This window comes from Eublepharis macularius, chromosome 4, assembly GCF_028583425.1.
Source record: "Eublepharis macularius isolate TG4126 chromosome 4, MPM_Emac_v1.0, whole genome shotgun sequence".
In the NCBI taxonomy this organism is placed as follows: domain Eukaryota; kingdom Metazoa; phylum Chordata; class Lepidosauria; order Squamata; family Eublepharidae; genus Eublepharis; species Eublepharis macularius.
Genome location: NC_072793.1, coordinates 107,826,491 through 107,850,803, shown reverse-complemented (window position 1 = coordinate 107,850,803; position 24,313 = coordinate 107,826,491). Strand labels below are relative to the sequence as shown.

The following is a 24,313-nucleotide window of genomic DNA, read 5'->3' as shown; positions in this document are numbered from 1 at the left end:
GGAAAGTTCCAGCTATAAAAAAATAATACTTTGGTTGTACTGAACATACATTGATAAATCAACTTATTTTATTTTTATCCCTTATTTTTCTGAATCTGAAGACCTATACTTTTGACCACACCAGACATAGCATTTTACGTATGGATTGGTTTTCTCAGAGTTAAACCTTCTTTAACACCTTTACATAGAAACATCCAGATATAGTAAGAAGATGGGCATCACCTGAAAACATCTGAACTTACTTGGTTTTCAGAAGTGTAATAAACCATATTCTTGGATATGCCAAGGATGCCAAGAGGAACCATTGCCCCTGAAAAAAGATTTCCCTCATTCCTTCAAAACAATGAGAGTGAGTTGAAGGAATTCACCAGTCCTTCATGTATTGAAGGGGGGGGGACTTCCCGAGGAGTGCAAAATCACCCATTTTAACCCTTTGCTTAACTTAAAATCACAGCAAGTATTCTTTTGCAACTGCAGACCATGCCATTATACCAAACAAAGGCTCCAAATTAATTATTATAAATTCCAAGAGAGCTTGGTTGTTTATGAAATCTGATATTTCAAGAATCATGCCAGCAAAATGGGGCAGAGTTGCTGTACTGTCCAGCAGCCCAGCCCTAGAAACCCCTGTAAGACCCTCCCCTTTTGGATATGCTTAGCATTGCATTATGTGAGGAGGCTGAAGTGTAGTAAAGCATTATAAAACCCCCAGAATCTTACACTGACTTGAATTTCAGAAATCAATCTATGATTTCCAAAATGGTGTCTGAATAATGATACTAAAATATTTTGGCATTGGAAGGTGCATATAGTTGTAGTCATGGCTCTGATAAGAAAATCCAAGGAACAGACAGGCTGTGCATTTTCATTCTCTAAATCCTTGGAAAATCAGGCAAGATTCACAAAAGTATCATAGTAGTGAGTAGGGGTATGCAGATTGGTTCAAAATTCAGATTAAAATACCTAATTTTGGCCAATTCAGTAAAATCTGACTATTCTAAATCAAAAATCAAGTATCCTGAATTTTTATCAAATTAAAAAAAAAATCAGTGAAATACGGCCATTGTTTTCTATCGGAAAATCACTCCTCCATCCACCAGATATCTCCCAGAGTTATTTTTCTATAGAAAACACTGGCTGAATTTTTTGGAACTACCTGAGCTGAATTAGAGAAACAATTTGGAATTCAGGGAAATCTAATTTTTAACTCAGATTTGGTAAAAAAAATAATTGGACTTACTAAATTTTTGGGGGTGCACACCCCTAGTAGTGAGTACAATTCATTCACTGAGTGCTGAGGGACGTAAGGTGGGTAGAAAAATTGGGATAAAAAGAATTTTATATGATACTAAAAATATCATAACTCATACATAGGTATATCTAACTTTAAAATGTGAAAGCAATCTCTCATACCCTGAGATCTATTTCAGTCTTATATACCATCATTTAAAACTATCTTTCTAATAATAGGATCACATTAAAACCACTTCAAAGACCGTATAATATAACCTTTATTTTTTTCTAAGCTCTTGTAAAGTTACATAACAACCGTGCTTTAGTTAGGACACCATTTATGGACAGTTAAAATGCATCTTAATTTATAAATATTTTACATTTGGTCCATAGAACAAGTTGCAATTTTCTAAATTATACTGTAATCTTTTTTTTTAAAACAGACTCTCTCTCTATATTAGAATATGTATATATTACATATATAATATTAAATAGAGATAAATTTGCTTGTTGTTTAGAGAATAATTATTGCAAAAAGCATATATGATCATATAATCTTTCTTTTTTAAGGGTGAATACTACAAAAAGATACAGCTATTCACAGTTTACACACAGGAGTTCTACAACACTATTTTTGTGCTATATATGATGACAGTTTGTACAGAGTTTTGCTGAAGAGCAAATCTGTCAAACATCTGTCATAACTGGTTTACAATCAAACATTGATACTGCATTTTTTCTTAGAACAACATGGGACTTGGTTACAGAAACAATAAAGATAAAATCTGAATTTGTATCTTAACTCTAATAAAATTCACATATAATGTGTATGAAGCATGAGTGATATGCAAGTATGACATAAGTTTCTTTTTTTCTAAACCCTGAAAATCTACAAGACATTTGGACTTATTTGTGAGTTCATCTAGAGACATTTAGCATGTATAATAGATTTCTGAATATTTTACAGTTGACCTACTGTATGAAACAGTTTAGATTCTACTAAACAATACTCTTTTATGATATTTTATCTGTCAGGTTGAAATATATGCATATATATATTTTCTACAATAATGTGCTTGACATTCTGAGAATAATACCTTATTGCAAGAACATGTTTGTTACTTTCAGACAAAAACAACAAAAAACCCAACATTCACAGTTAACATGTTCACATAGTAGGTTCTACATAAAGTGTGTGCTATCTAACATTGTATGTTGCACAAGGTTTTGCTAAAAAGCATGTTTCATTGCACAGTTCTGTCACAGTCATTTAAAATCAAACATCACATACCACTTTTCTCATGATCCTCACTGTCAGTCTTATAGCTGCCAAACAAGAGTTGCCATTATGGATTCTCTAGCCTTGCAATGTTCTACACAGGACGAAATCCATTAGTCTTGGACGCCTGTGTAGAAAATGCATGATAGAGCCCAGAATGGAGTTATTTATGGCAAAACGTTTTTCTCATATGTCTATCATCACCATGTAAAACACAAATATAAATAAAACCAAGCAATAAAATTCTGTTTTCAAAGTGCTTTATAGATAGATATGCTTGCTAGTTAAAAACTGTTGATCAGCGCTCATTTTAAAGCCCTAAGTTATATTCAAAGGGAATATTTTAATACTTAAGCCATTTGTTTGATTCTGTTTTGGTGGAAAGGTGTTAAACCTGTTGATGGGTGCAACATAAAGTGAAACATAATCTGTCTGAAATAATAATTTGTACAGCTTTATTATGGCAACCTTTGAAAAAGGGGCTTGTCACACTTTGATGTAAGTATATATCAATACGACTGATTCTATTTATAAAGTTCACATTATTTTGAAAGATGGCTCTTCCATTGAAAATATTCTAAAAGATATCTCACTATAAAATAAAGGTTACCTACTGAAGTTTTGAGGCCAATAGATAGATAGGTAGTTTTCCAATTTATTCCATGCTGTATATTTAGAAATAACTTCCTAGTAGTATTTCTATGTGAATGGTTCAATAAACCTCTGCAGGTAAGGAGATTGTCAAGAAAATTAGAAAAAAACAACTCAGAAATAAAACTGGTTAATGTTTGGGGGGCAGTATTTTTACTGTTATTTTCTTTGTAAAAATGCTTTGCTGGTGTATACAAAACAGCTTTCTAATTTAACTGTCCCCAGAAATAACAGTCGGGATTCAAACTGTAAGAAATTTATTAATAAACTACTAAAAGCCAGCTGCAAAAAATGTCAAATTGTTGCACTAAAATGTAGATTAAAAATGGCCTACATGTTGTTTATAAATTTCAAAGGTATTCAACTCTTACCAAGAGATAATAAAAATGTTAACAGTCTATGGATTCCCAGAAAACATAAAAACATTGTCAACACCTAAGCCCACAAAATGGTTTGAGCATACCAACATTGCTTCCCTTATAGTGGTGATGGTCTTTTGTGCCACTAGAGGTAGGTAATATTATTCTCAGACATAAATTTGTGGTCATATTCAACCATGTTTCCTTTGTGTATGTGCTTCCCACAGAAGAAGGTCTGTATCATTTCAAAGACACAGATTTATATATATGCTTCTTTGTTTGCAGAATTGCTCTGTTGGGCTTGTTCAGGTCCATTTTCAGGATGAGTAATGTCTTCACTGGGCTGAATCATTACTTGGATTCGCTAAAAAAGTATGAGAACGATAAATTACTCATTTTTATCAGTGTAAATATTCTCTGCTTATATTCAATGTATACTGTACTTTCTAGCTGTCATTCCTGAAAGGTATTATTGTACAAGTTAAATTCTGAGGTAACAAAGAAAATAACGAAGAAGCATAGTTCCACATTGTCTTACTAACACATGTAATCAAAGCAGTAGTTTTTGGTCAGTAAAAAGGAGAAAGTGCCAAAGGAGTATTACAGCTGAACATCAAAAGACGAAAGTAATGACTACTGAGGAATTCTACAATTTTAAGGTTGACAATGAATGAATGAATGAATTTTTACGATCAATGACCAACACTTAAAAACACCAGTAAGAAGGTACCACAGAAATAGATAGAAACATTAGTAAAATCATTCAGAATACAGTAGATAAAAATTTAAAATGCTTGATAGTATAGTAAAATCTTAACATTTGTCTACCTGAGCAGTTAAGGTTTTCCTAATCCTTGAAGCAAGCCATCCAAATCTGGCTACCTGTTGAGTGACTTCAGGATGCCTATCTGAGAGAAAACTTCAAGGACAGCTGAGGGAAGTACAGCTCATTGCATTAGTGTAAATATTCTCCTATACTCTTGATTTGATAAATTGATGAGATAAGGCATAGGAGTTACCCTATTAATAGGATCTAAAAGGACTTGCCATTTCTCTATTCTGTTTAAATCACGTTGCCTTGCAATATCTAGTATGGACTATGTTTGAATATGTCCTTAGCTTTCTCATAACCCATAGAGCACAGACATAGTTTTGAAAGACCATATAAAGCTAATTTCTTATTCAACACCCTAAGCCATGGAGGGACGAAGGAATCCAGAATTATTAAACTTATCAGCCCTTTGGGTAAAAATACTAGTTTTAGCCAATACAAAATCACTGCAATCCACAGCCTTGCCTCTACCATGATCATATCAGTTTCAATTCAAGTGAGTATATTTGAGACGCCTGGGGCACTTGTAAAAAAGTTCTCAAAAATTTAGATTGAATCATTTTTTCTTAGATCTGAGGTAATATTTATAGGGGCTCCATAAATAAGCTGACTAAGGGATTTGGCCTTGAATAATCTGAGGGCCGCTATCAAGCATTTATCTCCTTTATGCCAATAGAATTGTTGAATTGTGCTCAAACTCCTTTTGGCATCTGAAACAACAGAATATAAACAACAGAATATAAACAGTTCTCAAGCCATTCGCCTGGAAAAAGACACCCAGATGCTTAAAATATGAAACTTGTTCAATAGAAATGGATTTTAAAGTCTAATAATAAGTTTTGGGGGGTTTGTTTTTTGCAAAGGCCATCACTTTTGTTTTAGAGTAATTAACCTCTAGGTTGTTTTCTCGGCAGTACAGGGCAAATGAACTCCTAGCTCTCCTAAGTCCAATTGGAGTCCTTGATTAACAATGAAGATACTGAATTTGTTAAAGATTTTCCATTTCTTGGCTCAATCATTAATAGACATGGGCATGAGTTGAAATATGAATCAAATTTTGTGATGAATTGGGCCAATTCGTGTATCACGAAAATGCATTTCGTGGGGCCACATTATTAATTAAATCCACAACTTTTGGGGCCGATTTGTGAATGCTTCATGATGCCAGACAGCCTAGTGCCAATCCATTGATTCCCTAGGCAACATAGGCCCAGAATGTCTGCAGACCTTTAGTTGCTGTGGAAACCCCAATCTTAGCCCACATAACCTAGATAGGCAGCTCTCCCTGCCAACATGAGAGCTGAGCAAAGCTACAAATAATGAATATCATGTGGAGGGTTTGTGCAAGTTTACCTGGGAACTGTAGTCAGAGACTCTTTCTCCTCTCTGTTTCTCTTCTCCGTTTTAAAGAACTGGATGGTGTAGTAGTGGTGGTGGCAGCAACCTCAGCAGCTCCTTCTACCACTGCTCACTGCTTGCCAGCTTCAGGATCCCTTCCCTGACTCTCTACCTCCTGTCCTCCCGCTGCTCTGACATGCCTTCCCACCCACCCCTGCCCCCAAGCTCCACGGAGTGGATCCTGAGCGGATCTGCACTGCTCGGCTTTTCTTTCAAGAACTTGGAGGTGGGGGGGAGGGCATGTCAGAGCAGCAGGAGGACAGGAAGGAAAAGTCAGCAAAGTGAACCTGAAGAGAGGAAAACCCAAGCAGATCCAATCCGCTTGACTTTTCTTCCAGCAGCGGCAGAAAACAGGAGGCCAGGAGGATGGGAGGGTGAAAAGTCAGCAAAGAGAGCATGAAGAATGCTATTTGGGTGGCTGGAGGAGAGCCTGCTGAAGTCTCCCTGTGAGTTTGGCATTTCTGGGTATGAAGGGGGCCGTTGTAGGGCCATGGGACCTGATGAATCACAAACACAACTAATCGTTTTGCGAAACGGGACCATTTCATGGAAGTTCATGTTTCGTGGATTGTTGAACACAACGAACCATGAAACTCAGAGTTTGTCTTTTTCCCATTTCATGTCCATCTATAATCATTAATCAAAAGGGAGATTGCAACCAAGAAATCAGGAGACATACACTTTCATTGATTCGTTGATTTCAATGGGCTTAGACTCTACTTAGGATTTCACTTTAAGTCTTGGAAGAGCAGCCATGAAAGAACTGCAAAAGATCCTTAAGTATAAGGATGTGGTGCTGTAGACCGAGATCAAGATAATTCATACTATGGTATTCCCCATTATGATGTATGGACGTGAAAGATGGACAATGAAGGAAGTTGAAGGAAGAAAATTGATTCATTTGACATGTGGTATTGCAAGAGAGTTTTGCAGATACCAATGACCCCCCCACCAACAAAACAATTAAGTGGATTCTAGATCAAACAAAGTCTGAATTCTCCCTAAAAGCTAAAATGACTAATCTGAGGCTTTTGTACATTGGCTACATTAAGAATAAACATGACAATGAGTTACTGGAAAAGATAATAATGCTAGGAAAAGTTGAAGGCACTAGGGAAAAGGGGAACACCCAACTGGAGATGGATTGACTGAATAAAGGAAACCATGGTTTACTGAATCTGAGGGGGGGAAATCAGAATTCTGTGAATTCTGAATTGATTCTCTAATTTGGTTTGGATATTTCTGAAAAAATTGGCCATTGTTTTCTATGAGAAAATCACTATGGGACAATTTGGTGGGCCGGGGATTTATTTTATGACCAAACTTCACCAAAATTTGAGGGACACTACTCCTCTGTCCTCTAATGACCCTCCAAGATTCACGAAGATTGGACCCCAGGGGCCAATTTTATGGGACCCAGAACAAGGTGCCCCCAAATCGAAGCTGACTCCCATTGCAGAAACACACTGGGGCAAGGCTACGATGGCCAAGACACATTCCCAAATGCAAGCTGAGCTCATCCCAAGCGAAATCCCAACCGAACCAAACTGATCAATATGGGTAGCCGTGTTTGTCTGTAGCAGTAGAAAAGTGCAAGAGTCCAGTAGCACTTATAAGACTAACAAAATTTGTGGTAGGGTATGAGCTTTTGTGAGTCACAGCTCACTTCCTGGTGTCTGACAAAGTGAGCTGTGACTCACAAAAGCTCTTACTCTACCACAAATTTTGTTAGTCTTATAGGTGCTGCTGGACTTTTGCTCTTTTCTAGAACCAAACTGAAGCACAAGAATGGAATCCCCTCAGAACCAAAGTGAAGCAAGGGGACTGACACCACATCTGAGAATCACATCCATTCCACCCCAAACCAAACTGGAGCAAGGGACACTGTTGCAACTTAGTCTAACAGAAGCAAACTGAAGCAAGGGAATGTCTTGTGCTTGTGGTTCTGTACTGTTTGGGTGTTTCCCCACTGGCTAAACCCAGTGCCTGGCTGCTGTGAATGACACTGGTTCTGCTGGGGCTAAGTTGCTACAATGTTAAAAATTCAGGATACCTGATTTCTGATTCAGAATTCTCAGATTTTACTGAATCAGCCAAAATTCAGTATTTTAATCTGAATTCTGAACCAACCTGCACACCCCTAGCCATAGTGTTCAGATGGAAAGACCTGCGCAAGGCTATTAATTATAGGATGTGTAATGTTTTGCCATATAAATATTTTGTTTTTTGTTTCTGCTGTTAATGTGGGGTTTTTGAACATTTGTTATTGTGTAGGCCTCTTAAGTAAGAAGAAGGGAAGCTGGATGGGTGAGTGGAGTGTGCTGTGATTGGACAGTAGCTGTACCCTAGGGGACGGAGAGAACTGTAGGTTTAGTCTGAATGCTGAGGAAAAGTGTTCATTCTGTCAAGGTCAGTGAATCTGTGTGGAAGTGTGAGTGTTCTACTTTGTTGATGAACACAGCCTAAGTGGAAACAGTTCAAGAAGTGTGTTAGATTCAAAGAGTCTGGGTGGGAAAGCCTGAGTGAATCTCTGTCTCTGTGGATAAGAGGTGTGCATATTCTGTTCATGAAGGATGTGAAGAAATTAAGTCTCTGTGACTGGGTCATTTTATTATTTCTAGCCTAAGCAGTAACTGCTTGAAAAATCAGTCTTTGTGACTGGGTCTGTGACTGTACATTTAAGGATCGTTACTAATATGAGACCACCAAGTTTATGAACCTAGGTAGTTTCTACACGTTGTTAAAGAGACAGCTCACTCACTGAACTCTGGCTTTTTCCCACACATCTCCAATTTCAAAGTGGAAGCAGGCAGTTTGGCTTTCATTTCTTTGGTGTCTTTTCTGAAAATGGAATCTTCCACACTTTCCTGTGCTGGCTAAAAGATGCTGAAGAAACAGAAACTAAACTGCTTGCTTCCACTTTGAAATTGGAGATGTATGAAGCGAGTGAAAAAAAAGCCAGAGTTCAGTGAGTGGGCCGTCTCTTTAACAGCATGAGGAAATGGGCCTAATCTGAAACCAATGCTCTTATCAATACTCTACAACCATTACACATATGCACTTAGTAATACATTCTATTTCTGGTTAAGCAAAATGCCTGTTTCATCTGGAATACAGGATCCCTTTTTAACCTTACAGCCATCCATATGACCATTCTGTCATACAGCCATCTATAACTAAGCCTTCATAGTTAAATTATTCAAGTTATTATTAAGTTAAACTAATCAAGAGGGCTTTTTTCTTAAATGGGAAGACTATACAGCAGGGAAGTGGTCTCAGTGAGTGCATTGGTAAGGGATGGAGGCTATAGACTTTACTTCTATGTACTTCCTGTTGATGTACGTGTGATTCTACTGGGTAGTTTCTATGTTGTTTAATATGTCAGGCTTAGAATTGCTTGTGCTTTGTTTCAGCATTTCTTCAGCTCTGTATTGGATTTTTGTTGATGTTAAATCTTTGCAAATTTGTATTTACATACCCCATTACATTGTTTATTGAAACATCTTTGAAACTGACTGTGCTGACTCACATTGTGTAATCCACCCTGAGTCACAGTGAGAAAAGTGGACTATAAATAATGAAGAGCTCGAACGTAAAAGCCATTGGTGGCAGCAAAAACCTTTTGGGAATACTAAGGAAATTGGGGAAGCAGCAATATATAAGTCACACAAAGGGGGCAACATGCCACAGTTGGTGTTAGCAGTGGGATTCAAACCCCAAACAGAAGATGTACTCGAGATATATAGCCTAAGTAAAGTAGAGATCACCTGAAGCTCTGTGTGGGAAAAATAAGGGTGTTGATTGTGACCAGAGCCCTCCTGAGGAAAAGGTTTAAGGTAACGGAAGGATAAGCTAATAAAAATCCTAGGTATTTTGAACAAAAATGCTAGAGGATATTTTGGAGTTTATTTAATTCATAGGGTCACCATAAATTGGAAGCAACTTGACAGCATGTAACACATACAAAGCAGTAGATAAAAATCTGCGGTTTTATGAACTGAGGATGATTCATGGTATTGATTTCATTAGTCAATTCAATTATCCTGATACTATAGTTGTACCACAGTGAATCTGTATTGATAATTATTTCTCTTGAATAACAAAAAAAAACCCATGAAACTTATTGCTACTCTGATGCTAGTCCAGATTTGTAACAAGAAGCTTGATAATTTGTTCAAATAAAATGAAGGATGGATAGTCATAATATTCGTGTAAATGGAGGATGTAGCTTCAAGAAGATAAACGGTTGCCTCTGTTTTCCAAACTCTCAATTGTAGCCATTCCCTGTGGAACCACAGGAATCAAATGAAATGAACCTACGATGATTTAACTGTTGTAATAATTTTCTCTTCACTCTGAAGAAAATCAGATAATTTAATTCTTTGGGAAGGCTATAAATCTTAGCAAAATCTCACTACCAGAAAACTCTTGAGCTGGGGGAGGGCAGGGGAAGAGACTGTGAGAACTACATTGCATAAAGATTGGACATAAACTGGACATTGAATGCTCAAGACCTATTTTTTAAAAATATTATGATTATATACTTGTGTCCTTTTCCTGTTCTTACATAGTTTTCAATTTACTTTGCAGCATCAAGTGCTCCTAAACTATTTACTTGGTCCTCAGCCCTGCTCTTCCCTTTTGATGCAGCAAGGTTACCCAACTTAATTCAACCGAGTATTTTTAATGTGTTCTCATTAGTTTGAGCCATGGCAACGTCTATTAATGTGTATTCTCTAATAAGAGGGATCTTATTGTAGCTAAAAGCTTATCTATTCTTTTATGTTGTAACAATGAATTCAACAATGTTTGTGCATACTAAGGGTGAAATCTTGAAAACACGAGGTATAGTACTTAATACATCATTTACCTGTTTTAAGGAACCTTTTAAAGCAAGGAACATATATGCCATGTATCCTGGAATCAGCACCATAGATGATAGAGCCATGAACCAGCCAACACCTTGGCCCCATTTTGGGAATACATAATTGCCCATAGTGAGAGGAGTCATTTGGACAGCACTGAAGATAAATACACCCTGTAAAATGATGTGAATATATAATAAATTAGTTATTGGTTCATTTAAAAATGTTTAGGCTTTTCCATTATATATTGCCAGACATCAGCTGTACAACTATCCAGTGCCTACCCTTATATAGAAATGTATGCTTTTAAACTGCAATAGGATTTTTACCTCTTTGCATCTTAGTACTATAAAATACGTATTCTGTATATTCACCATCATGATCACTGGTTTTGCCTACTGACAGGAGTAGCCGTAATCAATATCGGCTAACTAGGTAGCAAAAAGAAACATTTTCTCTGCTTAAAAACTTAACAGAGCCATCCTAACACTTTCCTAGGTGTAAGCATCATTGAATAAAATGGGACTTAATTCTGGTTACACCTGGTTAGAATTCCTCTTAAATTAAAACAGTTCAGCAAGAAAAAAAAAAGATTGCAGACTTTATGTTAGATTATCATCACCTCTGCACTATAAATAAATAATAAATTCTTTGAAATAATGTGACTCATGCCACAATGGGCCATTGCTATGTTTCTGATGCCCTGCTGGCACATAAACATTTCATTTAAAATGTCTTTGATCTTTTAAAAAAATGAATTGAAAGATTTTAACCACTTATAACAAAAGCATTACAATGAAATCAAACACAGATAAACATCTTGACACCGGACTGTTTAAAAGCATTCCTAAATTTCAGGCCAGGTAACACTAAATCTTTTAAATATAAAAATACAAAATAAAAACATATCAATGCCAGCAAATTTCCTGACATTTTCCCCCAGATGTCTGAGAAGTAGGTCAAAATACTTAGAGAACTGATGAAAACACTCAAGTTGAATTGTACACACAAACAAAAAGCATTCTTACATTGCTAATGTAGTTTGCTTGATTTTCAGTTACATATAAATGGTTATTATACCATAAAAAGCACACACAGTGTGTGTGTTTGTGTGTAATAAAACAGCCAACAATGCTCAATCTGTGTGAAAAATTAATTTGAGCTGGATATGGGGTAGAAGATACCTCTGGAATCTCACAAACAGTGAATGAAGACGACGGTGTTCCCTTGTTCTTTCCCCTAGTGTTTGGTATTCTGACATTTATTTCTTTAAAGAAGTTGAAATCAACATACATCAAAGGTTTAAAACTACATATTCATAACAATAGCACTGAAAATACACAAGAGCAGAGATAAAACCAGAAAACATCCAACAAGTGGACAACATCACCACTATCCATCCTACAGAACTGAACTTCCAGAAGGCCACAATTTTTATTTATTATTTTACTGAAAACATTTCCATGCTGCCTTTCCATCCAAACAGAGTTCCTTGAGGCCATGAGCATCAAACATTAAAATATTTCAACATTAAAAGCATTTAAAACAAAGTATATAAACAACAGTACAATAAAAACAAAAACAAGCAAAACACCAAAAACCAAAAGGAGGGTTATGCCAAAGAACAAAAATATCTTCACATGCTGGTGGAAGACAACAATAGAGGGAGGTAGATGAATCTCCCTGGGAAGGGCTTTCCAAAGTTCTGGAGTCAGGACAAAGAAGGCCCTTTAGTGAGTTACTACCTGTCAAACCTCAGATGGAACAGACACCTGAAGCAGGGCCTCCAAAGATGACAGAAGTGGACAGGTAGGTTCATATGAGAGAAGGAAGTCCTTTAAGGTAGGCTTGCCCAAAACCATATAGGGCTTTAAAGGTCAATAATACCAGCACCTTTAATTGAGCCAGAAGCAAACTGGGAGGCAGTGTAGATGGAACAAAACTGGTTCCTATGACCCACTCTGGTCAATCCTCTGGCTGCAGCATTCCATATCAACTTTAGCTTCTGGCAACCTCACAAAGCAACAGAGTGCATTTCAGTAATCTACTCTAGATGTTACTAGAGAATGCACCACAGTAGCAAGATCCCCCCCCCCCACTACACCTGCAGGACCACAGATGGTAAAAGGCACCCCTGGTAAAAGGCACCCCTATCCAGAACAGGAGACGTCTCACTTCCTGGGTTAGATTTTCCCTCCACCAGTAGTACTTCTGGTTTTTTGGGACTGTTTCAGTTTGTTAGCCCTCAGCAATGGAAAGCTGTCTCCAGGCACCTGTTTGCAGTTTCCACAGCCTCTCTGGGATCTGTGGAAAGTATGTAATAGAGCTGAATATCATCTGCATATGGGAGGCAATTCAGCCCAGATCTCTGGATGACCTCTCCCAAACTACTTTTTACAATCTCTTCAGAACCTGGAACTCACATTGTTGAAGGACCATCTCACCCAGTATAAATATATGCAACAACTCTGATCCTCCCAACAGTTCCTTCTTTCCATCTATATATCCCTTTGTGGTCAGACATGGCACATTCTTGAGACTTTTCTGTGGCAGCATTTGTGTTGTATTACAAGCTTTCTGAGATTAAGGAAGCACCACCAATTATGTCCATTCCTAGAGAATGTCTGACCACAAAGGGATGGATGGATGGAAAGAAGAAACTGTTGGGATGATCAGAGTTGTTGCATATATTTATACTGGGTGAAATGGTCCTTCAACAATGTGAGTTCCAGGTTCTGAAGGGATTGTAAAAACCAGCACCTGTTACTGAACTCAGAAACAAACACGTAATCAAGTGTCCCAAAATTGCGGGGGGTGGGGTTCATATATGCAAAGCAACTAGCTTCAGATAGTAATTCAATTGGCACTACTGAAGTCCCTGAGACATCCTTAAGTATAGCCCCACATGGAATCCACTACAGTAATCTAACCTAAACCCAATTCTTACTAGTAGATCCACCTTGCCCATCAACAATGTCATAAGCATACTTCATCCACCAGAGCAACTTAAGCTATCTCTGTTCAACAGCCAGTCTAAAGCCTAACTGAAAAGGGTCAAGGGCAGATGAGTCATCCAGAAAACCCTGGAATTGCTCTGCCATGACTTGGTAAATTACTTTGCCTTAAAAGGCAAGTTGGAAAGTGGCCTGTATTTGGCTGCAACATCTTTTTCCAGAGAGGATTTCTTCAATAACAGTCACGCTGTCAAAACACCCAAATCATCCTGGAATCCATCCAAGGCAAGACCATCCTAACCAGGCTGCTGTCCCTGCAGGAGAAGCCATCCCTCATGACTTTAACAAGAAATGTTCCGACCATAGCAGTGGTTGTATATTCTGTCTGTTTACCCATCCAACTGAAATCTGCTTGATAAAAAAAACATCCAACATGTGTCCTTTTCATGTGTTGGGCCCCAAGTAACCTGGCTGATGGTTGCCAAAGTGGCCATAAAGTCACTGGCTATAAAGTCACTGGCCATAAAGGAAGCCTTACAATGGTACTACTCACTGGTAAGCTAGCAAGATGGTACACTCATTACAATCTGTACCTGGAACCCAACACTAGGGAAATGCAATTAAGGGCTGGCAACAGTTTGCATAAGGAACCTGAGAAAAAAGGTCATGGAAGAAATTACCTTCACCTCACAACCCCCACACTGGAAACAGTGAAGGACTGCATACCCAGCTGATATAATTTGAGACAGAGTAACATTGTCAAAATACTTCAGCCAATTTTCAGTCATGCATGACAGTTCAATATTCTGCTATCATGTAATAAGGAGAACTTAGTCCTCACAGAATGGGCATTATACAACATCAAGCCTGAACTGGCGGGATCACTGAGAGCATACACACATATTCCCAAGAATGGAACAGTGATTACATAAATTCAGAGCTCAAACTTTTCTCAGTGCTCACCTCTAACATCCAACACTCAGCCCACCATAGGATTGTCAACACTGGCAGGGGAAATTCCTGAAGATTTGGGGGCGGTGCCTGGGGAGGGTGGAGTATGGGGAGGAGAGGAAGTTCAGCGGGGATGTGATGCCATAGTCTGCCCTCCAAAGTGCCATTTCCTCCAAGGGAACTGATCTCTGTAGTCTGCATATCAGTTGTAATTCCAGAAGAACTCCAGGCTCCACCTTGAGGTTGGTAACCCTAGACCACCACCATACCTCCCTAACAGCACACAAATATTACTCACAGTCATATCAGACATCCACTTAATTGAAAAGAAGAACCCAGAAGACTAAAAGAACACATCAGAAGTCCATCACTGATACTAAAGGTAAATCTACTCTACAGTTCACTCAAATGGAATAGCTAATAAGCAACAAAACAAATAATATTTATTATCTACCAGAAACCAATGTTTCATACCAGAAGAATATGTCAAAAGTATGTTGCCTTCTATCATCTTTCAGCACCACCATTGGGAGGAAGGCTTGGGCTAGAAATGTCTTGATGACAATTTTGGCCTGAGAGGCAGGGCTTCTCAGTCCCTTGGCTTAATGTCTCTGGCTGCCCAATGACTTCTGCATTTGGAGGTTCCATTAGCTACTATGCTGTTGATAGACCTATCCTCCATAAATCTGAGTAAATTTTAAGGTGTGAGTATAATTCATTTTGTTCCACTGTGTATTCTTAACAAACTTGTGAATGAGAGCTCAAAGGCCTTTCTCAGAGAAATCATGCTTGTAAGGAGGTAATACTTATCAAATTGAAAATAGTATCCTGTATCATGAATACGTTATCAAACTCCCAATTAATGCCTCACCTTGTTTTCCAGTTCCAAATTATCTGCACTTTTAAAATTGGCTTTCCCTGAAAGGATTTTATTTCTGGTCAAGACATCCTAAGACATAAAAGCTGAGCCATGTTCCCGATGACTCACTTTTTATCCTGGCACAGGCACATTGAGGATAAAAAGCGTTGGAGGTGACAGGCCTCTGAGGAGCCACAGAGCTGGCGGGAAGGCAAGATGCAGGGAAGCCCTCCTGTGTGGCCTCCCCGCCATCTCCGCAGTCCCTGAGAGGCCTGCCAGTGGGGAGGCAAAGCATGGCGAAGACCTCCTGCATGGCCTCCCCGCTGGCTCCATAGCCCTTGAGAGGCCTGCTGGCAGGGAGGCAGAACACAGGGAAGCCCTCTTGTGCAGCCTCTCCACCAGGTCCGTGGCCCCTGAGAGGTCTGCCAGTAAGGAGGCAAAGCACATGGAAGACCTCCTGCACAGCCACCCCACTGGCTCTGCGGCCCTTGAGAGGCCTGCCAGTGGGGAGGCAAACCACAGGGAAGCCCTCCTGCGTAGCCTCCCCACCAGCTCCGCGGCCCCTGAGAGGCCTGCTGGCAGGGAGGCAAAACATGGCGAAACCCTTCTGCGTAGCCTCCCCACTGGCTCCGCGGCCCTTGAGAGGAATGCCAGTGGGGAGGCAAACTGCAGGGAAGCCCTCCTGTGCGGCCTCCCCACCGGCTTCACAGCCCTTCAGAGGCCTGCCGGTGGGAAGGCAAAGCACAGGGAAGTCCTCTTGCAAGGATTCCCTGCCAGCTCCGTGGCCCCTGAGAGGCTTGCTGGTGGGGAGGCACATTGCAGGGGTTTTATCTGCTACAGAATTAGTTGATATGTCAGGCAGTTCATTTTATACAAAGAAAAATCAAATTATGCTCTGTTCATGCTATTTCATAAGTGAAATAGGATATGTTTCTATATATAATGCATATTGTTTCCAAATAACTTGTTCCAGTGATAGATGAATTTTTTTTAAAAAAGGAAGCACATGAACTTTTAAAATAGGGCATTAAAATTATTTTTTGTTTGGATTTGATCTGATTTATCTTAGAGAAGATAACAGAAATCATGACATATACATTTTTTAAGAATGAAGTTTGCTTGTTGTATCTTATCAGTAAAATCACTTATAACTTTTCAAAGACAAATATTTTGTTTCTTACTGCCACAATGATTGGAGTAAAGAAAGACCAGCAGAGTTTCCACCAGATACAAGGCCTATATCCAACCATCTCCTGGATGTTGTCATAAAATCTGTTCACACCTTAAAAAACAGAAATAACATATGAATTAATGTCAGCTGGAAGAACTGTATCTACATTCATCATAATAAAAATAATGCACGTGCAACTTCTGGGTGCATCATGGTAAAATATAGGCCATTTCCCAATACCCTCCTAAAGATTTTATTAGTGTTAACCCCAATCCTTTAGCCTTTCCTCTGTATAATGAAACATAGGGGGTAGTCTCATCAGGGGAATAAACTGGTCAATTTTATTTTGGACAATACATTCTAGCCTAAGAAATTGAAATGTGTAGCCTATAGGAAACGAACAAGGAACAGAACCATAGTCTAGATAGCTGTAGTTACAAAATAAATTGGTGCACCCCCTGTCTCCCTGCCACATGACTTAACATTGAATATATAGAGTGCACACATAGTTTCTCAACAATAGAAACATCAGCATGATAGACTTGGGTTTGATCTCATAGCAGCAAGTGGTAACTACTTCCCGGAACCTATGCAAAACACAGCAATTTGGAAAGGCCTATAGAAGTGGGGAAAAGGCATTCTAGTTCTCTGGCACATGAATTTGAAGTAATTTATGCCTAGATTTAGACCCATCAATATTTTACATTAGAATATTTTTACAAGGAAATCAAATAAGTCAACAAAGGAGCAATAAAAAAATTAATAGAATTACTGAAGGTCTTCTGGAGTTAATAGTACAAACAGTTTTGAAAGTATTCAAGTACAGAATTAAAGAATTATCCAAGTAGAGATTTTTAGCACAGTGTATGAATATTCTCTGAGGCATGCTACACAGATTCTTTGCTGTGGTTCCTACGGAACAGCAGCCCAGCAGTCCATCGTACGTACATTTATGAGGGAGAAAGCAGTTCTTTAAGTACCCTGGTCACAAAGTGTTTATAGCTTTGAACATCAAAATCAAACTTAAAATTGAACCTAGAAACAAACTTCAAACCAATTAAGTTCTATTGTAACAGGTATAATGTGCTCAAACTATAGAAACAAAAGTACAGTCATCTTTTGAACTTTTAGACGCTTCCGAGAACTTTTCAAATACAGTCCCATGTACAGTATTTTACAATAGTCCAGACCCTATTATCAACTTCTGATTTTTGACTTTGAAAAAGGACTGGAACAACCATTGGATGGTACCTCCCTGTCTAGATCTAGCTCAGTAGCCTGGTAGAAAATCGTGGTTAATGTTATCAAAAACTTCAGAAAGTTCCAAAATAATTAATAGGGATGCAGTCTCATTATCCATCTCAGAATGAAGTCAGGTTTTTTTGAGCCATACTGAAAATGGTCCAGATAATTTGCATCTTCCAAAGAATGTTGCATTTGAGGGAATACTGCATGCATGATCACCTTTTTCAAGTTAGCATATTTAGAGTGTCCTGAAGATATTAAAGTTGAAAGCACCAAGAACAGGTTTCTTCAGAAGCAGTCACACCACAGCTTCTTCAAATGCCACTGGAACTATCCCCTTCATCAAGGAACTATTTAGTACTTTTATTGCCCATTTGGCCATCCCTCCCTTTAAGAAGGCAGGGAGCGTAAGGATCAAGCATACAAGTGGTTGCTTTCTCAAACAATCCACATATTGTAAAGTATTCCTCAGGCTTGACCAGAGGCACCTATGGGAACAACGACCTATGGAATTAGAGGTACCTATGGTAGATGGTTGTAATATATGTGGTATTTTCATATTAGGGTCTTTTTTGTTTTCTACACTTATACTATTTTCATAGAAGCCCTGCTCCTTTTCCCACTTATGGGAGTAAACTAGAACATTCTTGCATCGAATGTGAGATTCAGTGATTCAAATGATGTTATTTGAAAAATGTTCAATTAAAGTCACCAAGATTTTCCCCATCCCCCTTCTGGGACAGGGTTGCCAGTCCCCTGGTGGGTGCAGGAGATCCACTACCTAGACCTACTGTTGGCTGCCACTGCTCATGTGGCTAGCAGAGGGGAAGAAGGCATGGAAAGTGGGAGGCATACATCTGAAATGGGCATGCAGGTTCCAGCATCTCTGTCTGATGATGACATCATTTCTGGCATGACACAGAAGCTCTGGGTTGTGTCAGGGGCAAATTATCTCAAAATCAGCCCCAAACACTATGTTTAGGGCCAATTTTTAGAGAATCTGCCCCCAGGGTGACCAATTGCTTCCACATTGGGCTGGAAATTATGTAATTGGCCAGTGAGGTGGGAACCCACATGAGCATGCATGTGCTTTGCACATGCAAGAAAAGAGTCCACCCCCAGCCAGCCCAGGCCACCAGTTTGGCCCCTAGGAAACCTGGTAACCTTATAAATCTTGGAAGAAGGAAGTAATACTATTTAGAACAGCTCTACTGCATAACACTGAGCAGATGCAATGATGGTGAAGTAAAAAAAGAATATTTTCCCAGCTAGTCTATTGAGGTTTGAAATACCATGTGGAATGTTGGTTGTATAAGATTTGTGAATTTTTATCTGTTTTTAGCTGCTGAGACATAATCAGTACTATCTTAATAATTATTCCCATAAAGTTCAGAATGCTAAAACATTACATACCATAGCACCAGGATATGGAGATACACTCAAAGAATACAAGAAATAAGAGACTCATTCCACTTGCAGAGTAATAGTCAAAAAGCTTGAATACATATATTCCACCCTGGAATGTATAAAATTTAGGTTAGTTCATCATGTTTTTATCTGAGATTCCTTTTCCGATTAAGTTTAAACTTAGTATTAAGTATAGTTTACCATTTCATTTCAATATATATTACTTAGAAAAATGTTTAAGGCCTACAACGGTCATTAATTAGACACTTACATGGCATAAAATATGTTGCCTAATGTACAAATAAAAATCCCACCCCCTGGGATATTGCTTAGATGGTGTACATTCGAAATGAACAAGACACACAAGGGATAGAGAAATGGAGGGAGAGATTTAAAGAAATAAAACAAGTTTACACCATTTAAATCTTTAAAGGTATCAAAATGAGAATAATAGCTAATTAAACTGTGCACATGGATTTTTGCCTCCTTACAAAGGTTAGAGTTCTGAGGACTGTGCAAGTTAATATATAGCACATGTGGCACAGGAAAGGTATTTTTTCATAGGTGAACTTGGTCAGTGTAAGGACTAGAGTGATATGCAGAAGCCTTTCCCCTTATTTGTTTGTTTGTTTATCTATCATAAATTTGATTGCCAATTGTCCAACAAAGTGCTCATGGCAGTTTACAGCATATTAAAACATAAACTGTACATAATAAAAACATAAAGATAGTATGAAATACCTCACTCCAGGACAATCCAGAAAAAAGAAAGTATGTGATTTCTTCATCTAAAGTATCTGATAGTTAACAAACCAAGATGGGATCCACTGTCTCCATAAATTAATTTAATCAAACAGGCTGAAAGATTAAGTCTCACCTCTTGCCTGCTAGTGTAGGTATTATGTTCACATGCATTATGCTAATCTCAAAGCCATTAAATGATATTGGCATTTAATAGTTTAGTAAAAGTGGAATCTTACCCATTTCCCCATACACTTAAATTCATATGCTTATTAGAAAGGGTCCCTATTGTTTAGCTATATTTGGTAATAAATGCAACCGTAACAAAAGATGGATAATATGCCCCAGTATATGAACATCTGAAATTACTTTATGCTTAGTCAGACAACTTGGTTCATCTAGTTCAGTATTGTCTAGCTTGATGGGAAGTGGCTGTCCAGGGACTCAGATACCAGAAGGTCTTTCTTAATACCTGCTATCTGTAATATTTTAACTGGAGATGCCTAAGTTTGGGACCTTCTGCATGGAAAACATGTACTTTACCACTGAGCCAAGGTTCTTTCAATATCTAATTTACCTGAGTAATATTGGACAGTCCTATCAGATAGGAAATAACACACACAATAGCAATGAAAATCTCTCTTCGAGTTCGCAACAACTTTGGAAATTCATCCACTAGAGCTGTTATGAATCCTTCAACAGTACAGAACTGAAAGAAAACATAGAGGTTACAAACAAAACCAATATTAGATTCAACCACAGACATTCATTAATATTCCAGCTCTTCTTTACTGAAAAAAACTCAAAGCTTTTTTCTTTGTCACAGATTAAACTTATTTTAAAATACTGTGAAAAACTGTATAGCTAGCACAGCACTCACTAAAAACTGACATTCAATTCAACACTTCAATAAATCCAGTTGGTATATTTCATAAGTAAATGGATAAATTTTGCATTCAAGTGGATTATAAATAAGAAATGAAAATACAGAAGAACTTTAAAATCAGAACATGATATTAATTTGGTATGATATGGGACAGGTCTCTCTGGACTCCCATTCTTCAACTAATTTACTGCTGCTGAGGTTCCAAACTTCAGTTCAGAAACTAAAGGCTTCCATCCTAAGAACACATTCAAGGGAGTAAAATCCATTGAACAATATGAGACTTAGGGGGATTCCACATGATCAATTTTGATCGGACTTTCTGATCAGTCATGCCGCGGTGGAGTCCTATGAATCCACTTCTCCTCGATTCCACATTAGGCTTTTGTTTCGCATATTTCATCAGCTCAAAGTCCATCATGCGGAATTTTTGACAGGATAAAAATCGATTCCTCATCGCTTTTTCCGGGGGAAGTGTCGAATGATGCACATCTTCATTTTTTAAATTTTTTTCCCCCAAAAAAAGTTGCTACACATAAACGTTGCATCAAACCAACACATTAGAAAAAAATTTCTCACAAAAAAAGTTGCTACACATAAACATTGCATCAAATAAACATATTGGATAGGCCAGAGCACTTCCCACCGATATTGTGGAAGAGTATTGGCTATTGACATTTGGAGGGAAAATTGTTACCAATGACCCCGCGTCTATCTTTCCCGCTTTCTTCGTAAGCAGTGTGGTTTAGTGATAGGTGTTGTGTTGAGGACGGTCTCTTTCTCCCTCCATGAAATGCCTAGACCACTAGTTGAATGCTGAAGTCCCTCCATCACACTTTCACTCTACCTCAGAAGCTGTCAGCTGTCAGCGAGCAACAAGTAACAAATTTGGCGTGTTGTAAAATGGACCTGTTATTGGTCAGCTGTTGTCATGTGACACAGGATATGTTTCTGCATAGATTTGTAGAAACGTTGCAACGTTTTTTTACATTTTTTTTTTTAAAAGAGGGGAAGGGAAAGGGTAGTGGGTGTAGTTTAGAAAACATGATTGGCCAATCAAATTAAGTTGATTCGAAGGGCGAGAGAAAAGGGCAAGGGTGGGGAGAACATCGGATAAAGAATTCCGCATGACTAAAATCCCTAATCTGCTGCGCATGGACAAATAAGTCAGGGGAAAGCAGGATGGAAAAAAAAACGGACAAAACGTGCAGCGACTTCGAATCTGCTGCTAGGATTGCCTTCCCACATGTGGAAACACAAGAAAAAATCGAGGTCATTTAGAAACTGAAGCAGGGAAAACCATTCATGCGGAATCACCCTTATCTGAATAGATCTGTTTAGGATTGGTCCCGTAATAATTTATAGTCACAGAAGTACAATGATGTACATGCCAATCTTCTCACCATTCCTAAGTTTCAGTTTTTTCATGGGAGAGTAAATATTTCATTCATTAGGAAGATTGCCACTGAAAACCGCCTGTTTGTGGCAAATGATCGCTATTACACAATAAGAAGGCAGCCTATGGATTTTTCCATCATACTGTTATTCTTCATACCACTGATCTCTATTTCTGGTGACCATTGGAAAGTCTGTGATAACTGTTAGCATTTCAACACACTTCAATAAGAATTATATTCCATAGGAAAGCCATTTTCAGTATCAACCCTGTTGTAATGTAGAACAGGTGCATTGTATAACCACAGGGGAAAAAATGGAAATAATCCTGAAACTTTTTTTTTAGAAGTTCAGGTTTCAAGAGAGAATGAAGAGTTCTTAATTTATTTCAATCCATGTATTGTCGAAGGCTTTCACGGCCGGAGAATGATGGTTGTTGTGGGTTTTCCGGGCTGTATTGCCGTGGTCTTGGCATTGTAGTTCCTGACGTTTCGCCAGCAGCTGTGGCTGGCATCTTCAGAGGTGTAGCACTAAAAGACAGAGATCTCTCAGTGTCACAGTGTGGAAAAGATGTAGGTCATTTGTATCTACTCAGGAGGGGTGGGGTTGAGCTGAGTCATCCTGTAAGAGTTTCCCAGGGTGTGGAATGCTAATGGCGGGAGGCTTCACTGTATCCTGAGGAGGTTCTTTTGCATATGGATTGGTACTTGATGTGCTAATCTTCTCTGCAGGGCTATTGTCGGGGATAGAATGTTTTGTTAGCCTGGTGTTTTTCAGAACTGGAAACCATGCTCTGTTCATTCTTAGGGTTTCTTCTTTCCTGTTGAAGTTTTGCTTATGCTTGTGAATTTCAATGGCTTCCCTGTGCAGTCTGACAAAGTAGTTGGAAGTGTTGTCCAGTATTTTGGTGTCCTGGAATAAGATACTGTGCCCTGTTTGAGTTAGGCTATGTTCAGCCACTGCTGATTTTTCAGGTTGTCCAAGTCTGCAGTGTCTTTCATGTTCTTTTATTCTTGTCTGGATGCTACGCTTTGTGGTCCCGATGTAAACTTGTCCACAGCTGCAGGGTATACGGTATACTCCTGCAGAGGTGAGGGGGTCTCTACTGTCTTTTGCTGATCGTAGCATCTGTTGTATTTTTCGGGTGGGTCTGAATACTGCTTGAAGGTTATGCTTTTTCATAAGCTTTCCCATCTGATCAGTAATTCCTTTGATATATGGCAAAAACACTTTTCCTGTAGGAGACTGTTTTTCCTTGGTTTTTTGATTCATCCTGGGTTTGATTGCTCTTCGGATTTCATTTCTGGAGTAGCCATTTGCCTGAAGTGCGTGGTTTAGATGATTAATTTCCTCATTGAGAAAGTGTGGCTCACATATCCGTCTTGCACGATCCACTAATGTTTTCATTATGCCTCTTTTCTCTCGGGGGTGGTGATTGGAGTTTTTGTGTAAGTACCGATCAGTGTGAGTTGGTTTCCTGTAGACCTTGTGACCTAACTGAAAGTTTGCTTTGCGGATGACCAAGGTATCCAGGAATGGGAGTTTTCCCTCGATTTCTTTCTCCATTGTGAATTGTATGTTCAGGTGGATGTTGTTGAGATGATTCAAAAACCCCATCAATTCTTCCTCCCCATGGCTCCAAATGATAAATGTATCATCCACAAACCGGAACCATACACTAGGTTTGTGGGGTGCTGATTCTAGAGCTGTTTTTTCAAAATGTTCCATGTAGAAGTTTGCTATAACTGGGCTGAGTGGGCTCCCCATGGCCACCCCATCCATCTGTTCATAGAATTCATTGTCCCATTGGAAGTAACTGGTTGTCAGACAATGGTGGAATAAGGCTGTTACATCCTCTGAGAAAATCTGATTAATAAGTGCAATAGTGTCTTTTACTGGAACCTTGGTAAACAGGGATACAACATCAAAACTGACAAGTATATCTTGTGGATTGAGTTTCAGAGAACTGATTTTGTTGATGAAATCTGCTGAATCTTTGATGTAAGACGAGGTTTTCCCGATGTGGTCCTGCAGGAGTTCTGCCAGATGTTTAGCTAATTCATATGTCGGTGAACCAATGGCACTCACAA

At 38.7% G+C, this 24,313-nt stretch overlaps 1 protein-coding gene across 1 annotated transcript in view; it reads right to left on the bottom strand.

Moving 5' to 3' along the window:
- Positions 1-1,532: 1,532 nt before the first annotated feature.
- The window catches only part of SLC6A1 (solute carrier family 6 member 1), a 62,964-nt gene continuing 40,183 nt past the window's right edge, over positions 1,533-24,313 (bottom strand). Inside the window, exons 10-14 of the mRNA XM_054976057.1 lie at positions 20,523-20,654; positions 19,211-19,313; positions 16,563-16,663; positions 10,623-10,790; positions 1,533-3,886 (exon numbers count right to left, since the gene is read on the bottom strand). Coding sequence (XP_054832032.1) covers positions 3,782-3,886; positions 10,623-10,790; positions 16,563-16,663; positions 19,211-19,313; positions 20,523-20,654 — 609 coding nt within the window. The 3' untranslated portion in view covers positions 1,533-3,781. The remainder of the gene's footprint in view (positions 3,887-10,622; positions 10,791-16,562; positions 16,664-19,210; positions 19,314-20,522; positions 20,655-24,313) is intronic.